This window comes from Dioscorea cayenensis, chromosome 19, assembly GCF_009730915.1.
Source record: "Dioscorea cayenensis subsp. rotundata cultivar TDr96_F1 chromosome 19, TDr96_F1_v2_PseudoChromosome.rev07_lg8_w22 25.fasta, whole genome shotgun sequence".
Classification (NCBI taxonomy): domain Eukaryota; kingdom Viridiplantae; phylum Streptophyta; class Magnoliopsida; order Dioscoreales; family Dioscoreaceae; genus Dioscorea; species Dioscorea cayenensis.
The window spans coordinates 17,596,357-17,615,632 of NC_052489.1; the positions used below are offsets into that span (position 1 = coordinate 17,596,357).

General features: G+C 37.2%; 2 protein-coding genes across 2 annotated transcripts; both read right to left on the reverse strand.

The window, feature by feature from the left end:
* Nucleotides 1-755: 755 nt before the first annotated feature.
* Nucleotides 756-9,179, reverse strand: LOC120283913. Its single transcript, XM_039290715.1, has 2 exons — nucleotides 8,956-9,179; nucleotides 756-4,293 (listed from the first exon to the last, which is right to left on the reverse strand). The coding sequence occupies exon 2, from the start codon at nucleotides 4,174-4,176 to the stop codon at nucleotides 1,219-1,221; it is 2,958 nt and encodes a 985-aa protein (XP_039146649.1). The 5' UTR covers nucleotides 4,177-4,293; nucleotides 8,956-9,179; the 3' UTR covers nucleotides 756-1,218.
* Nucleotides 9,180-15,573: 6,394 nt separating this feature from the next.
* LOC120284095 lies at nucleotides 15,574-18,035 on the reverse strand. The gene is made up of 6 exons (XM_039290902.1): nucleotides 17,965-18,035; nucleotides 17,454-17,559; nucleotides 16,960-17,160; nucleotides 16,468-16,884; nucleotides 16,274-16,368; nucleotides 15,574-15,958 (listed from the first exon to the last, which is right to left on the reverse strand). Exons 1-6 carry the CDS (start codon nucleotides 18,033-18,035, stop codon nucleotides 15,574-15,576), a joined length of 1,275 nt encoding a protein of 424 aa, XP_039146836.1.
* Between the last annotated feature and the right edge of the window lie 1,241 nt (nucleotides 18,036-19,276).

Below are 19,276 nucleotides of genomic sequence, written 5' to 3' on the forward strand. Positions count from 1 at the left end.
CTGTGTTTAGATTTTGAGACCTTGCAAATTCACTGGACCCCGCCTGTTGGTCTACGACCGTTTGTCAACGCACCAAATTCGGGGCGTGACAACAGGTTAATCCGTCATGGGTGTACTCAATGGCAAGTCTGGGCATGATGGATACTTTGGACAAAATTACTGTTTTAGAGATTGAAATGATTTTTTTTTTATTTTTTTTTATACAACTGAAATGATGTCATTCCCACGGAAAAATCCTCAAATCCTTGAGACAAATAAATAAATTAATTAAAAAGTTGGTGGAGTGAAACACTTACTCTCCAAGTGAGGTTATCTTACTCGGAATGCCAAAATAATTGGAAGAAAGTAATGCTTCTTAATATGGGATCATAAAGGTAAAATTCAATGGTTAAAAAATAAAAAATAAAAAAATAAATATTGAACTGGAAATATTTTCTAAAAAAGTCTATTTTCTTGAAAAGACAGATAAAATACAAGGCAAAACCGGATCGCCATAGTACTCCACAGTTACACCTACCCTATTAATTGTTCAACACAATATTTTGATTATGCCATTTTAAAGGCACATTCGCTCCAACAATTTCCATCTAAATCTACCAAAAGTCTGACAATATATTTGAAAAAAGATGTCATACAACGCAGACCATGAGAAACTATGATCACATTGCCACCAGCTTTTCATGTACAAATAATAAATACCAAATAATAACAACAACAACAACAATACAATAAATAAAAAAAAATAAGCAGGGAACTGAATGATAAGATCAATCACCATAAATGGGCAAAAAAATAAAAATAAATCGTAAAGAAGCTAGATTTATTACAGATGCTTCCAGCAAAATCACCACATTCCTCAGACCAATTCCTTTCTGAAGATGACTATGAAAAGAGCATTATATAGCACTATCAAACTTGGATCAGTTCTTTTAGTTATCATGTTTGCAGGAAAATTTACAGATGCCAGATGCAAATTGCCTCTACAATGAAACAGAAGAAGCCATGCCTATCTTTGTGGGAGCCATATTTGGCAATATATCACAATGTTATCTGTAATGAGCCTTATTCAATTTATAACAATTCTGATATGCATTGAATTGGGGACAACAATCCTTTTCTAAGTCAGCCATGGCAGCTAATGAAACCCAAAGGCCTTGGAAAATATACTATATAATGAAATACCGAAACAAAAATGCACCTCAAGTGAGGAGAAACTACCTATAGCCATGATGATTTCACCTGTTTATAAGAGAATGGGTGAGAATCCCAGCCAGAGTCAGGTTCTTTCCGCTTGAAAGACATTCCAGAACTCTCAGGTTGTGAAGTGGTTGCCTGCTCTTCGAGAAAACCAAAGAATTGTTTCAGACTACCTGGTTGCCTACTTGCACTCTCCATAGGCGTCATGCCAAAGTTCAAATCCAAAGCAGGTTCAGAAGCCTCAGGCATATTCCAGCCCGGCCGATCACTGCCTACACCAAGATGAAATGCACCAGAAGTAGAGGTATTCTGTTCCAATGTCCTAAGCAACTGGGGTATGACTTTGACCCCACTGGAGTCTACCAGGTATGGAGTGCTGTGAATTCCATAAAGTGCTGAAGGAATCGGCATGGCTGTCTCCATTCCAATTCCATTATAGCCATAGGCAGTGGCTGGCATGTGATATGGCATCATTGTTCTAGTAGCCATGTTGGTCCCAATATTTACACCGCCACCAAGAAATGCCTGATGGGACGGGGATGGTTGGTCAGCATAACTCTTCCTTTCTGCAGTCATTCTTGAACCCATGATGGTGATGCAAGGATCTTCTGTTTTAGAGCCGTCATATGTACCAGAAGTATTGAGAGATGATCTGTTGAGGTTTTGAGAGCCGACCACAACCAATAAAGATGGGTTGTCATTCAGATCAAAGTCCCTCGTTGATGGAACTCTGGAAGAAGATGATGATGATGGAGACATGCTTCGATCTGCTATCTTGTGAAGAGGCCTCCAGTTCAATGAAGAATATGGTGAAACTTCTTCATCTCCCAGGCGGTTTAAATCCAGGTTTAACTTCTCTGATCTTCTTGAACTGACTTCAATAGAAGAATCAGCAGATGGAAAACCTGAGTGTGGTAGTTGTTTAACTGATGTTGTATTGGCTGCTTCGCCATCCTCACTTGTCATGTTCAAGTCAATACCAAGAAAAGCTGGTTTCTGCTTTGAACCAGAAGAACTATCTGGAGTTTTTTGAGATGATGTGGGACGGAAAGCACTAGTGGCAGCAGAACCCCTCCACCCCATTTCTCCTTCAAACTGGAGCCTAGTAACAGGCAGACCAGAGGTTCCTTTTGAAGAAGCAACGACAGCTTTAGGTGCAGACAAAATGACTGAACTTTTATTTGACGGGTACATTGAACAATCATTTTCCTCATCAGCAACATCTGCATTGAGATCAAAGTCAGGCCTGCAGACAGCAACCTCACCAGCCGGCTTTTTGTCAATTGGTACTGACTTCAATGATGCCATATCTTCCTTCCTAGGATCAAAGACAAGATCTTCAGAAACTTTTAAACCATCTTCCATTGGAGACGATGGTCTCTCAGAAACATCGTTTCCAATGGCCTGTCCATTTACCTCTTGCTCTTTGGTTGGTGGCTGACCCTCCTTACTTTCCAAAGAATCAAAAGTGTTCGCCTCAATCTTTCCAGAACTGATTTCAGGAGATCTGCTGGATGGTTCTCTGTAATTGGAAACTTCATGTTCTACCTTTCTTGCATCCTGTTGTGCAACGTCCACAGCATCAATTTCACTGCATTCAAGTTCCAAATCTGATGGCCTATCAGTCACACCTCTTAGCTTGGCCTCCACTGCTTTTAGATCTACACCATTTACCTTCAAGTTGGATGTACCATCAACTATTACAGTGTCATCTTTACTACTGAAAGCTTCCTTTAATTGGCAATTAGTTTCTATAACATCTATCTCTCTATTAATAGTTGCTTTACTAGAGAGGCCTTGACAGTCCAAGGAATGATCTTCATTCTCATTCTCTTGGCAGTCATTAAAATTTCTAGTATATTTCAATGACTCATCGTCACCAATCTCACATACCTGTGACACCACATCTTTAGGTATACAAGAACTGCTTTCCTTTCCGTCAAAATTGTCATCGGATTCCTTCAAAGGCTTCCACTGAGATATATTAGAAGATGAAATGTTGCAATTTTCCAAATGACTACCTTCCTTGTCTCCCTTTGCATTAACTGCAACCTCTATCTGTTTTTCATCATTAACACCATCATCCAATTGGCTGTTAGATTCATCAACCTTTCTTACCCCATCAATATTAATGAATGTGCTGGTTGAGGCCATACTTATTGCAGAACAAACAGAAGACTCTCCTGTCCTAGCAAGATTATTCATACAAGAAGTAGATAAATGGGGGGAACCCATCCTGTCTGATGACACAGCATTTGCATCGATTGTAATTACATCAGCACCAGGTGAACTCACATGAGATATGGGAACTTCTAATGTGCCAGCATTCTCCAACTGTGTAGTGTTAGAGCATTTAGATCCATGTTCATTATCTGGTGATACAATTCCTAAAGCTGTATCCTCAAACTTTGGTTTGCATGAAGAACTTCCATCTGGACTTGTTTGGTGAATAGCACTACCTTTAGTTGCATCATTAGCTGAGGGTGCATCACCAGTATCTGAAATTTGGCATCTTGCATCATCAACCCTAGCACAGTTCCACTGATCCAACAAAATTTTTGCCCTTTCCTGGATGTTACAGGTTTTGTGACAAAGCAGGCGTTCAACAGTTATATTAATTCCAGATGCAATTGACTTTTCATTGTCAATTGGAAGTCTTTCAAGTGAGCCAAGCAATGCATTAACTAATTCTTCTTCAACTGAACTGTCACCAGCCTCATTGGAGCACTTAATAGCTTCCTGAAGCCATCGATTGAGTAGAATGACACCATTTAACTGAACAAAATGATGAAGGCAGTCCTTGTTATCTGTTGCAGCTAAGGTGCCTGCAACAATAGACCACTGCCTTGCTGCATCCCCAGTATTACTGGTAACAATATCAACCTGTTTTTGCATCATAGAAATCAGCTCCTCAACCCTAGCAGAAGTTGCCAGCCCATTCTTCATTTCAGTAAGAGTAAAGAAATCTTCAAGAGTCATGTTGGGAAACACAGGAGATGAGGACCAGAAGCTTTAATCATGCAGTTACCCTCAGGTGTTGCGATTCCAAACCTCCAACAAATAACTTTTCAACGTAACTAGTGGTCTGCTGTGTATCTGCAACAAATAAGATATAAGTATACACTCAAATATGATCTTTCTTACTGTTGTCTAGCAGTAATAAGTCAAAAAAAGCCTGTAAAGTTTACCATGTTAGCAAAAATCTACAGAACTACCAATCTCCACCAGGATCCAGAAAAAAGATTTCAGATTTCATTACAGGTTTAAGAACTCTACCATTTAGCTGTTTCATATGAAATGCACAAACCAAGTGACTGAAAATAATGAACATTTATCATTCTATCATAACTCATTCAAGAAAATTTTAGTTCATTGAAAACAACACATAAATTCAGAGGTCGGAAAAAATAAGTTCTTATCAAGAAAGGTACAGATCTCAAAATAGAAAAGTTACAAGTTTCGAGTAGGTTATCTAGTTTAAGATAGTTAATAAAATATTGGCCTAATTAGCTTCATTTAAATAAGGAGAATAATGAGAAATTAGAAGAGAAAGACAAAGTCGAGCATATTAAAAAATTGGGAGATTAATTACTTACAAGGACATCTGAAGAAAATCAACATGAAACTTAATGAAATAATATACTACACAACAAAGGTAATACCTAGAATTATCATTAAAAAATTGGGCACAATATGATTCATACACATGATTTCTTTATATTAAGCAATAACAGGTGTTTTGTCTAAGTGAATTTCTAATTGTAAAAATTAAGACAACCCATTAAAGTTCATTGACATAAATGGCACATCAAAACAACTACCTCAATTGCTGTACTAACATGGAAAATGTTCCAAAACACATAAAGCCTCTGCATGAGGTATGGATCATACACCTTATAAGAGATTTTAAGTGAAAATATCTGAACTTAATCACAAATCAAGTTATAATAACTTTTACAAAAATAATAAAACAACTTAACATTTCAATATTTAAGTAATTCATCTACACTCTTAGAAAAAAAAGTGTATTTTCTACATTAAATAAAGTAATATAGCCCCTTATATATGGGCCATATGTCTGAGCATTCTACAAGATGGAATGAGGTGGCCTCTGCCCTCTAGATGTGACATATAATATTGTTTATCACCAAAATTTCACATCTAACACAACTTCTACGACAATTCCTCACCAACCAACCCTTCTTCCTCGCCTCTATTTACTAATTAAAGGCTTTCTAACCATATCTGCGCAACCACCATTTTTAACATGTGAGAACATTTCAGTCACCACCAACTTCAGCTTGAATAATTGTCTTCCAGTCTAGACATCTCACGCACCAATGGCCTATTTCAAGTTGACAAATTTGAGAATAAATTCAAATGGATTGCCACAGGAAGGAAAGTTGTCATTGCAATGGAGTAAGTGTATAAAGTCTGCAATCATGATGATGTTACCATTCAGAATAAGGCAACAGCAACATATATGCTACTTCATGCCCTTTCAAAGTGGAGTAATGGATGTTTTACTTAGGAGACATTGCTTAACTAGTGATTTCATTTGGTAGTTTCACGAACATTATTTTGTAATATTTATCATGAAGTATCACCATCTTTCCAACTCTAAGAAATAAAGCAAAGTTGATGGGTATGCTATTTTATCAAGTTTATTCTCTCTATATATAAAAAAGGAGATGGATATTTTAATAATAAATAAAGAATCAGGCTGTGCATTCACTGTTAATTATATAGAGTCGAATAAAAAACGAAGAATTAAATAATGTAAAATAAAAAAATAAACCTAGCAAATTCTAAAAGATATGTGCATTGTCATGTAATAAGCATCAAGATCAACTGAAGTGATCATCAAACAATCACTATGATCAACCTTCGAAATAAAGGATGATATAGTTTTGCTCAAAAAATAATTTGACCTCCAACTATCAAGTCAAAAATTAATAGAAAAGGAAAAGGAAGACTTACAAGTTAAACAAGGAATTTACAATGATTTTGGCAATTGACTTCAGTGCACATCATTACTTGCTCAACTTTTAATTATGTGGAAATACAAGCCAAGGTCTAACAAATATCACCAAATATAGATACTGAAATTGCAACCAAAGCTTGAAAAATCCTGCTTAAATTTTTCCAGAAATATGATCGAAAAGGAAATTAAGAATTTTATAAACATATTCCCCTGCAAAGTTTATTATGGGAAATTTCAATGATTCAATCCCAGAAATTTTGAAGAGTTGTGCTGACAAGAAAGATGTGAAATGGAGAGAAATGGGGTTCAACACAACATTATATCTTGCTGGCCTGGACAGTGGCCCAAGGATTTTGACACTATTCTGAGGGCATTCCTAGCTCTATGGAACAAGCTTGCCACAGCAGCTAAGTCCAGTGTCTCCTTGTTCCACTACCAAGGTAGTTAGCTAATAGAATTAGGATGAATAAATGGTACCCCATTTTGTTTTGAAATTTTAATTTTATTCTTTAGACTTTTTAGAAAATTTATTCCTGAATAATAAAAAAAAATACTTAACCTTACATTTTGGTCATTCTGCACAAAATGCAGACTTCTACATCAACACATTGACCATTTGAGAAATTATTTTAAAAAGGTAACTTTGCCGTTTTAGATAGACACATGGCATCCATAATTCTCACCCATGTACAATGAAAGGTACCGACACAGCTAGAGTTGCAGGACTCAGAAGCCTACTTGCATGGAAATTTTATGTGTCCGGACCTCAAGACTATTTTTATAGCATCAAAATTATCAGAAGGTGAATCCAGGTGTCATTTGTATGACTAAAGTCTAAAAGAATGTATGCCTATCCTCAAACTTTTAGCCTGAGAACCATTCTCCATATAAATCCATTTCCATACAAAACTGACGGATGATGTATCTTCAATGAGCTCCATAAATGTTATGCTTTGTAACATGAACAAGTAATTTGAAGATCCACCTAGATATAAAAAAAAAGGTCTCTCCTGGACAATTTTATGTGGCCAGCCACATGCAGCAATTTCCATGCAAGGTTCACTGAATATAGTGCCTGCTTCCAGTTAAGACCTCCCACAGAAAAAGTGATGAAATTTATGTCCCTGGATTTACAAGGTGATAATTGTAAAAAATTTATGGAAGATAGCTAGTGTATGATTACCTACAATTAGTTTGAGTCAACTACCACGTAAGTATATTGGCCACCAGGGTAATGATCCAGTATGGCTCTAAACTCTCAAAATGGAGAAGTTCAGAAGCTAATACATTTGTTATGCTAAACACAACAAGAGATGCCTTGAGAAATCCAAGCGAAGCTACAATTAGAAAGTGATAGAATCACCAGTATTGCCTATAGTGATAATAGAGCTACAGTTACGGACAAGACTTCAATCAGTGATATCATGCACAAAACCTAATATCTGGCAATTGTTGTTTTTCATGTTAACTTTTTCTAGGTATTACCATATGCACTATCTATAACTGATAATGATCTTAAAAATAAAGCCAAAAGGACAATCTACGAAGTATTATTTTCAATATATCATTGACTTAATCAATGTAAAATGAAGGAAATGAAGGTCTAGTTTATCTAACCATTTTCCTGATTCCTTAGGGATGAAAAGGGGTAGTTCTCATTCTTTGTTTGGTTGAGAATATATGCATAGAATAGCATTTAAGGCTAGATAAGATGTGCATTACATCAATATTTAAACCCTCTATTAAATTTAATGTTTTTTCCCCCTATCTTACTTGTAACCAAAAACATCTGCAAAAATTCTCCCAAACGTCCTTTCTTTGAATAGCAAAGCACAAAATCAGGAAAGGATAAAGCAAGAAATATTCTGAGTGCATTAGCATCCCTTGATAAATGGTGAGGATTAATAAATATGGAACACTGTATTGTAAATAGTTTATTATATTATCAGAAGCCTCAGCCGAATCCCACCAGATTCAAGGCAAATATTTAGTACATATACAATTTGGTACAAAATTAATTAATAAATAAAAGCAAATAGATATCATCACAATGACATTTTACCCAGTCATTAACAACATAGTATAACAAGGGAGAATCTATAATAATAATAATAAAAAAAAAAGAGAGAGAGAGTCCAATCCCTGTATAAACAGTAAAAGGAGAAAAAAAAGGAAAATAAGCCGCAGCGATAAATTTGATAACCACATCTGAAATCCTCTAGAAGCTACTTCAACTACCAGGAAATAAAGCTCATCAAGTATAATCAAATTGAACCCCAAAAATTCCAGCGAGACGAAAAGGAAAAAAGAAAAAAAAATAAAAACTAAAAAACTATTCAAGTCTACAAAATCAAATCTAAACTCCAAATAATTAAATTGGCAACATAAAAAGGTAAAAAAGTCACCAAATTCCTGCCACTAAAACCAACCTAATCTATCAAATTGCACACCAACAGGCACCCTTGATTAAAAAACACGAAAGAGAGAACAAAAAAAAACCCCCTAATTTGAGAAAAACCACCAAAAGCGAATTACAACCCTCAAAACCAAACTCCAATCAAATCATAAAAAACACAAAACATATTCAATTGACACCAAGCAACAACAATCCCACCAATTCCCAACTCAAATCACCTTTCCAAGCCAAACAAAGAATCAAAAAGCAACATTCGGAATTAAAATCAAAGCGGAATGGTCTAGTAGCGTAAAAAATTTCTAAAAAAATCGAAACAAATCTGAGATACTGGAAAACAAGGGAGGAGCAAGGGATTCACCGAAAGAGATATTGAGGTCCGATTAGGAGAAGAAATCCGCAGATTAATCAGCGAAGAAGAACTCTAACATCTCCATCGCCATCGCCATCGCCATCGCCATCGCCATCTCCATCTCCATCTCCATCTCCATCTCGGCTGTGAGAACCCTCGTTTTCTAGAGAGCTGAAACTCCCCCCTTTGGAAACACGACCTTTGTGTTTGTTCTCTCTCTCTCTCTCTCTCTCTCTCTCTTTTTCTCGCGGAGAGGAAGGTCTCTTTCTAGCTTTTATTTATTCATGGACCAGTGGCACGTGCGTCACGCGTGAGTGGCGTTGGGCTCGGAGGCGACGGGTTGCACAACCGGCTGGCCCAGTCGCAATGACCGGTGCAGCCAGTATACACTCCCATCTTTAATTCTGTCCATTTATTTAATTTTATTATTATTATTATTATTATTATTATTATTATTATTATATATACACTAAAATATGATAAATAAATATCAATGTCAGATAAAATTTGGTTTTTGATTACCAGAATTTTTCGAAGTGATTGAAAATGGAAGTGGAATTTTAAAAGATTTCTTGCATTATAATTTTTGATGTTTTAATCATATTAAAATATTTTTTTATCATTTTATTTATATTAAAAAAATTATAATATATTACTGAATATCATGTTATAAAAGATGAGAATCTGTTCTGCTTTAATTAAAAAATTCATGATTTTATCCACAAAAGTCATTTATATATTTTTTTTTTATTTTGAATAAAAAAATCAATGAGTTTTATATTAAAATCAATTATACATCTAATGATATTTATTACGGAAAGATTTTATATAAACAAAAGTTAATATCCATATTCTTAATAAATAAAATTAACGGGAAAGTATTGAAACATCCTCCCAAATTTGCACTTTCCCTCTAAATCCCTACAAGGTTTCCACTAGGGGTGGCAAAAATTCGGGTCCGGACAAAACCGGGTCCGGACAACTACTAATATAAATAGAAAAACTTGTGTCCCGGATCCCTAGGGTTTGTAAATCCGGACAAACTTTAGTATGTCCAAACCCGGTTTATTTTTAAAAACCCGGGTTGTCCGACGTCCAAATTTGTCCGAATTCTATAAGTTATTTTTTAAGTCATTTCAAATATTAAATTATACAAAAAAATAATTTAATTCACATTAAATGCAAAAAAACATTAATAATCCAAAAACTCAACTCAAATTATAGAAAAATCTAAGTCTTTAATAGAAAACAATAGATGTTTAAAGTTTTTTTAGAAGAATCAGCTTTAAAACAAATGCTCAAGGTCATGAGCTTTTAAAGTTTTATGGGTTAAAAGGGCCCAGTTGTCCGAATTTCTATGTCCGGACTCGCCCGGATTTAAATCCGGACAACTAAGCCATGTCCGGACCCTGCCCAGATTTTGAAAACCTTATGTCTAAACCCTTTTTATTCCGGGCCGGACAAAACCGGGCCGGCGGGTCCGGACAGATTATTGCCACCCCTAGTTTCCACTTCCTTTTAAGTCCTTCCTTTATTGGGCATTTTTCTTTCAGTCCTTATTCCCCAAACGGAGTTAATTGGGGTGTTAAGTGGCTATGGAAGTTACCATAATGCCCTTCATCTATGGAGAAAGTTCCCAGGCGGGGGAAATGACAACTATGCCCTTGAATATCTTGGTAACTGCGCACGGTTGGATGGTTGGATTTGCGAGGCGTTGGGATTCGCGGCCGCTTTTCTCCAATCTTGGTGACTGTTCGTCTTCTATACATCATGCGCAAGACGGTGGAGAACCCTTTCCCAGCAGTCGACTTCCTCGTGAGCGTCGGCTTTCATCTTCTCCGAATCTATTGTTCTCCCATTGACGGCCGGCCACAGAAGAAGTTTCTCAAAGGAAATCACAACCGAAAGGTGAGAAAACGGGACTTCAAGTAGGTGGATGATAGTGCTATGCATGGTGTTCAAATGTTGTAACATTGCTTCGTTTGTGTGTGAAATAAGCCATTATCATGATGATGCGTATATACTCCAATTTGTCATTTAGTTTGTGCATCTTATTGTGTAGTATTTGATTTCCTATGTAACATAAGGTGTTCCTGTGTACAATACCTTCTTCGTGTGTAAAATAAGCACGCTCATGATGCAATTAAAGACAACCCATACAGGCTCGTGCGATGAAAAGGCGGTGACGAGGAGATATTTGTGAAGCTTCTGGTCGTCTACTTCATGGCTACCATCTTCTTCCCCAGCACTTCTCTTAACGCGCCAATATTTGCGGCCAGTTATGCTAATGATCTTCCTTCACTTGAGCATTATGCTTGGGCCCATGCCGTTCACAGGTGGTTGATGGCCGATCTCCCAACAATGGCCGAATGTGTACAGATGCGGTATAAAGGAAACTACACCACCACAGGCTACTTGAAAGGGTGCACCGTCGCCCTCATCATTTGGTTCTATGAGGTAACTGGCAGTGTGAAAAAACAACGGCTAGGAGGACACCCCGTATAATGTGTTATGGGGAAACCAATTACATCAAGGCGACTTCAATCAATCCTCTGTTGAAGTTGTTTAAAGGAAGAGAAGTAAGTATGTGAACCACCTATATGAAATTCTAACAAAAATATGCGACTTGCGTTATTGCCTGGGTATAAAATAGGTTAAATGTGTATAGCCTTACAGTCCGTTTGATGGGGGTAATGAACCCCCATCAATGGGCATCATTACCCCCTTAACCCCATGCCTATGTTTGGATGTACCCAACAAAAAGTAAAGCTTCAAATTGAGGTTAATGAGATGCCCATCCGTACCTTAATCACATGGCTGCCAAAGTTGGAGGGTTTGGACATAGCATGGAAATTTCTTTTTTACCCTTGCTTTTCATTTTTTTTTTTCATTGATTATGACACAATCTCCCATGTTGCAATTGTTTCATTGATTCATATATTTATTTTAGTTTTTTTAAAAATGACATGGGGATTTTAATTTAAATTATGAGTAAATTGTTTAATTTAAGTTTTTTATTATTGTGATCAAATTATATAATAACTAATTTTAATTAATTAATTAATTAATATTTAAATATAATTAACCAGAGAGATCCAAAATTATTAAGTTAATTCTTACATTTAAATATTTAATTGTACTAATTAAATGAATAATTATATTCAAAATATTTTATAAATATCAATTTTTATTTCCTCTTAATCATAATGCATATTTCTACATATTTTTATATTATTTATTATTCTAAGGGTACAAAAGTAATTTTATAACAATTCCTACTCCATTTTTCCTATTTCCAATACTCATTCCTTCCAACCAAACATCTTCTTTCATTCCCATCCCAATAATTCTCATTCCCATTAACATTACTCCATTTCCATTCTCATTCCCATTCCCATTCCTATTCCGTGATTCAAACGGACCCTTAATGTCATATGTATAATACATTGTACATGTGTAGGAATATATTTTCCAATGTATAATAAAGACTACCTGTGTGCGAAAACCTATTCATGTGTAAATTACATATTTCATGTGTATAATAAGGCTTGACTGTGTAATATATGTCCAATGTTGCAGTTCTACAAACTTGTTCAAGCCAATGATGAGGAGACTGAACTGATTGGCTTGGGAAGGCAGGAAACCAGAAAGCAAGGTTACGAGAGGTCGTCTGAAGTGGCTGAGAGAAAGAGAAGGGCCGGACGACACTCCTCGCCAACTAGGCCTGTAGAAAGAAAACATCCCCCTCCCAAGTAATCCTCAGCAAAACCAAGCAGACAACAGGCAAGGAAGAGATCCAGGGAGGATTCTTCCCCTGACAAGTCATCAAAATTCTCTCGCCGTCAATCACAGGAAGATGGCGATGATGTGTGCAACCTTTTACAGCGTGTATTAGAGGAAGTTCATGATATGCGTGCGCATTTGGACGAGCGCTACTCGAACGATGAAAGGCAGCAGAGGGCCGTATCAAGGTCACCTCCGCCGGATAGTAACATACAGCAGGACTCAACAGATCCTTCTCTTCCTTTTTTCTTTAGGGAGGAGATTCAAGTAGGTAGTGCGGTGTTTTAGAGGCCGGTCTGGCCTGACACAGTCGTGGGACACTTCAAAAACGGGCACTAACGCTCCTGATGCTGTTGACACCCGAGAACCCCCAGCACCGTCCCCTATTACAGAGCCTGCACCTTCTCCTGTTGCGGAGCCTGTACTTATAAATAAGAATACCAACCCTGATGGCTCAGGGCCTTTCCCAGTTGCAGAACATACACCTGTTGCCGGACCTGCCCCTGTGATAGAGCATGCACCTGTTGCAGTGACTTCTACCGCCAAAGGTGGTAAAGTTGATACACCGCCAAGGCGAGTAACATGCCGCACGGCTAAGGCAGATATATCTGAGGTTATCCCACCCAAACTATCAGTGAAGAGGGTTCCACCCAAGAAAGCTCCAGTCAGGGCCCTTGACGAGGAAGGCCCCATTGAAGATAACTTTGCTAAAAAAAGAAGTACTCAAGAAAGCCGCATGAAAGGGAGCAACCACAAGGATACATGGTCCAAAAAACCAACCGCCTGCAAGAGCCCCGTATAAGAGAATGTTCCCACTTGACTCCACTTCAACAGACACAACAGATACCGACCAGGAGGCCTTACGAGCAGTGGAAGCACTTGTCGAATCCTTAACTGGGATGAAAAATAGAACAGAGGAAAACAATTATCGTGCAATAGTGCCATACGAGGGACTACTGCGAGAGACTACCCCGGAAGTGAAGCCCCCTCCTGGTTTTCTCCCACAAAAAAAGTACGCAGGCTTGGGGAGGTTGAACCTGTTGGAATGGACAGCCATTACGCATTACTTGAACACCCGAGTGGACAGGTAATATTCGTTGACTTTGGATGATTCTTGCTTTCATGTCTATATTACATTATACATGTGTAAATAAAGTTTGTAGTTGTGTAAATTGGCTAGATATGTTTATATTACATTGTATATGTGTAATATTATTTATAGAGGTGTAATATAATTAGTAAATGTGTAACCTATTTTATATGTGTGTAATATATGATTCACATTGAAATTTTCTTGTCATACTTTTTCAGTTTAGTAGTGTGGAGGAATGACTACGTGTACACAACGCGTGATAGAATTTACATTCTCCTCGAAGGCAAAGATCAAGTCCCGGACGATGTCGTTGATGTCCTGGTCCTTATCATGCATGAACAGTTACTCTCAAATCCCTTAGCATTCCAAAAGCGAGCCATCATCACGCGTCCTCAGGCGCTCACCATGCAGAAGTCAGAAATGACGGCAGACCTGGCTGTGTATATGATGGAGGATATAATGTTTGGCTACAAAGACGCTGACATTATCTTGATGCCAATCGTTTTCAACGGCCACTATCATTTGCTAACACTTGACTTGGAGAATTCAAACTACATGCACTACTCTTCACTTCAGTCATCCATATATGACTCATATGCCGTTGACATGGTATGTCCTTCACAAACACTTGTCATTTCTCTTTTAATATACTCCTTACTGATTATGTAATATGATGCTTCAGCGGGATTTTTTCGAAATGTGTCTGGAGATTAATATCGGCCACCACAAATTCAGAGATCTACCTCTAGAGCATGTATGTGACTGCCCCCAACAACCCCCAGGAAGCAACGATTGTCCAACATTTTGCGTACACTACATGGAGCAAATTTTAATTGGAGAACGATTGGACATACCGTGGGGGGACATCACGTACTTGAGACTACGTTACGTGTCACGAATATTAATTGATGGAATACGGTGAAAAATTATTTCTGACACAGTCGCGGAGACTGCCCAGGATGCTGAAGTGAAAACTAAAACTGCCGCGGAGACAGGCCAGTCTATTGAACCAGCCGCAAGGTCTACAGCGAACGTAGAACCTGCCGTTGAGACTGCTGGCGACACTGTTACTGGCCAGAACTCAAAACTTACCACAAAGTCTCTAAGGAACGAAGAATCTGCCGTGGAGAACATCAAAGATGCAGAGCAAACTGTACATGCAGACGAAGGCAAAGATGGCAGCTATTGAGAACATTTTCATAATATGGAACTAAGAATGCAAATGTTTGTACTTAAATCATTTATGAATACAGATTAGTAGGATTTTAAAAATCTCAATAAATACAAATCCAACTTAGTCGTATTTTACACAGTAGTATCAAGTGTATACACAATAACAAGCTTCTGAACACAGAAACTTATACTTTTACACAACAAAGTTGCTTTCTAAAAACTAACATTAAACATTACACAGGAAAACTTTTTAATACACAGGTAACTGGTTAAATTACACAATAACAACTTAAATTAAACATGAGGAAATATGATTGTCAACATACACATGGAAGTGCATGCTTCCCTCCATGTGAAGCTACATTTGCACACATTAAATGTCAGACAAAAGGTAAAATAAATGCATAAAGGAGTTTTCATAGCTAGTCCGCAATGACTGCATTACAAGATCATCGCTTATGTCTACTTTGGTGACACCTTCCACAATATAAATCACGCATATCAAAGGCTTGTGACTTGATCCTTTTCCTTCACGGATGGCCGGGTCATTTCTTTGTTATCGGTGACTGCATTCTGAGTTAGCGGGAGCCATCCGATGGCTTGTCACTGTCAGGGATTGAGTATATTAGTTCGGCATATGCACGATGATACGATTCGACTGTAAAATATTTGTCGATATAGCAGTTCACATTTGTGTCTGTTTGCATAATCGCAGCAGCTGCATCCTTGCACAGGAGTCCATGTACTTCCCATCTCCTACAGGAACATTTCCGTACGCGTAGGTTGACACCACTATTGTGATCATCAATCACTTTGTAAGTGTCATCGCTTGATCCACCCACCCTCGAGAACCGACTGCTTTCGACGATTTGTTCAACCTTCTGGCAAATCTCAGGGCAAAGGTATGTGTCCCACATGGTAGATACTTCGCGTCGCTTAGTAAGCATGTTGATAAGTTTAAACCTGTGTATTAACATGCGCGAAGCGAGGTTAGAGTTACTAATGAACATAAACATAATTTGCTACACATGAGATCGTAATCGCATATAGTAACTCAGGATTTTAACCACTAAAGCAAAATATTACATAGTAACATGACATATTACACAGGTACTTAAATTTTTACTTAGTGAACCATTAGTGTACACAGTAACCATTATTTTCACACATGACCTTTATCAACTACACTATAAAAGGGAAATTTACACAATAAACGTAATTGTTACGTAGTATTGTTAATTACTATACATTAAACACTAAACTATATATTAATCTTACCTTATAGTATCGACCATACTTGTTACCGGCAGATGCCTTGCCTCTTTGATCCAGGCATTGAAAGACTCCGCTACATTGTAATACATCTCGCACCACTGCATACCCTTGAACAAATAGTTACACTAATGATCAATGTCGGACTTGTGTAACAACCAATCATGTGCATCGGTCGATATAGCTACAAGTTCACTAACTGCATCATTGAACTCTTTAGACGTGTACGCGTATGCAATTTTCACGATTACTACCCAGCATTGTTCTTCCAATGATTTCCCAAGGCTGCCGTTGGCCTTCATAAAGTTGGCTTCCAAATAGCGCAGACAATAACCATGCGGTGATAATGGGAACACATGCGACACTACGTTAACAAGACCTTTCGACCGATCCGAGATGAATGTAATAACTTTCTCGTAATCATCTTCAATGTACAATGCCTCCCCGAGGGTAGCAAGAAACCAAGTCCAATTATCATCTGTTTTATTGTCAACTATTGCAAATGCTACATGGAAGATACCCTCATTACCATCTTTGATAGTTGCACCTAACAGAATCCCGCCGTACTTGCCAAGCAAGCGAGTTCCGTCAACAAAAAGTAATGGCCTGCATCCCAACTTGAAACCCAACAAACATGCCCGAAATGAGAAAAAAACACGTTTAAATCACTCACCGTCATTCTCAACGATTACAAAACTGCAAGGATTCATCTCAGCCACTTCCTCCGCATACCATAGAAGCAAATCGTAACTACCAACCTCCTTACCATGAATGGCGGCCTGTGCAATCTCCTTACCCATCCAAGCACTCTTATATGGTAGGCGAACTCTATGGTCCTGTAATATATCTTTCTGAATGTCGACAGCTCTATATAATGACCACTCTTTGAGTTTCTGTATTACACGTTGAGAGACCCATTTTTTGCTTACTTTCGGGTGTGCTATTGTACCAATGCCTCCACCGCAACTGGGCGTTGCCTGTATTGTCTTCACCCGGAAAGTGTCAACATTTCCCTCTTTTGATGCATGCACACGCCACTGGCAATCTGGAGTAGCGCACTTGACGGTCACCCGAAGTTTATCATTTTTATAAGCGTAAAATCAAAATTTTGTCTTATGGCGTTGCTGCATAAGTAATCTTTGAACTGCTCTGCATTGTCAAAACGTTGACCGACTTTTAAGGTTACCCTATCAACTGTTTGTGATGACTGAACAATACTGAGCGCCCTTGTTGGAAGATGTTGTGACAGATAGTTGTCGACATCTGCGTTCATACTTGCTGAGAAGGCGTCCCTATATGACAATGTATAAAACAGATAATATCAATACCATGCTTTATTACACAAAAAACTTCAAACCTACACAAGAATAAGTAATGTTAAATAATAAAGTGTATATTTACAGAGAAATGCATAATATTACACATAACGAATGTTTAGTACATAGAAAAACTAGTTTAATACACATCAAACCAATCTAATAAACATGTATAAGATAAATTACACATAACACAAATGAAAGGTAACCGGCAATAATTATCATTGTAATTATGATGCAATCAATGAGACCGAGTTGTCATCCGTTGACCCACTCGCGTCCTCAATCGTGATATCAACAACAGTCTTGTTGAAAGTATGATGTATATGGCACATGCGTTGAAAGTCAGCATCCGACTCAATTGGTTAAAGCGTCTTGTACGAGTCAGGTGTCACGAATTTTACCCTAACCCTAGAACCATCCAATGCCCACCGCTCACTTATGTCACCCATTACTGTTTCCCATGAACTCAATACAGTGAATTGAAGCATACGTCCTTCTCCTTTGTATCTTGCCACTGCACAAAAGGTTTTCATTGATTATGAACACCTACATGAAAGTTGAAAAAGTTACAAAGGCTATCATCTGTTACTTAGTATAAAAGATGAAAACAAAAAGAACCTCAAAAAACTTTCCCTACGGCCACGGCCTCGGACTCTACAGGATGGAAAGTAGAAAATGAGACAATGACCAAACTAACAAAGCTTCTTTCCTAGCCTTAAGAAGGTGCACACATATGAAGAGAACAAAATAATCGAAGGAGGATAAAAAAATGAGATGCTTCAGCACTAAGATGATGATGACGAAGAAGAAGAAGAAGAAGACCTACATAAAAAAAAATGAAAAGGCTCTGACATTGGTAGCTTTTTTGGATTGCTTTTTAACTTTTCTCCAAAAGGTGATTTGACATGGATGAAAAAAGCCCTCCACTGGTTGCTTTTGAGACAAGGGCAAGGTTGCCATTTCATAGCCCCATAACTGACGCCTTTAACGGCAGAGACTAAAGAGGGATGCAAACATTAAAAGAGGGACTTCTCCCAAGGACTAAAAAGTAATTTTCCCTAAAATTAAATTAAAAGAACGGTTTATTGATTCAAGTAAGCTTCCTCTTAATAGTTTTTGTTTATTTATTTATTTATTTATTTATTTATTTATTTATTTATTTATTTACCACCCTGCAAAGGTCTGAAATTTTATTTTAATATATATAGCCATAAGTTATTACACCACATCATATAATCATTTTAGAAGAAACTATTTTTGCTATCAATCAAGTGTATAAATGTAATGATTATATAGATAGATATTTTCCCCACATTATAATTGTAAAAAAGAATAGTGTAAATGGATATATAACCTCCATAACTAATTGTACTTTATATTTGGTTGGTGAAATTCACTTGCACTCAAGTCTATAAAATATAAAAATAATTTTTTATAATGGTATTTAATTTGTTTGTATGAATGCAGTTAAAATGTTTACATGAATATAATATTATTGAAGGATTAAGATGGCCTCCCTTAACAACACCTTAACAAGAAATCAAGACTTTGATCAATTTCCATATTTTTTCAAATATATAACAGAAAAGAGGGGATAAAGACGGCGCCATTATTCGGAAAAGGGATAATGATTCTAGATTTTACAATTAATTTTTTTTAAGAGCTGCTAGAGCTATTTATTAAAGAATAA

What these genes read in the sequence shown, in the direction of transcription:
- LOC120283913 (XM_039290715.1), bottom strand. Translation starts at nt 4,176, where the DNA reads ATGACTCTTGAAGATTTCTTTACTCTTACTGAAATGAAGAATGGGCTG.
- LOC120284095 (XM_039290902.1), bottom strand. Translation starts at nt 18,035, where the DNA reads ATGGGTGACATAAGTGAGCGGTGGGCATTGGATGGTTCTAGGGTTAGG. An exon ending in AAATTCGTGACACCTGACTC is followed by an intron (nt 17,560 to 17,964) that starts GTACAAGACGCT and finishes ATTGTCATATAG; the next exon opens with GGACGCCTTCTCAGCAAGTA. An exon ending in CATCACAAACAGTTGATAGG is followed by an intron (nt 17,161 to 17,453) that starts GTAACCTTAAAA and finishes CGTGTAATACAG; the next exon opens with AAACTCAAAGAGTGGTCATT.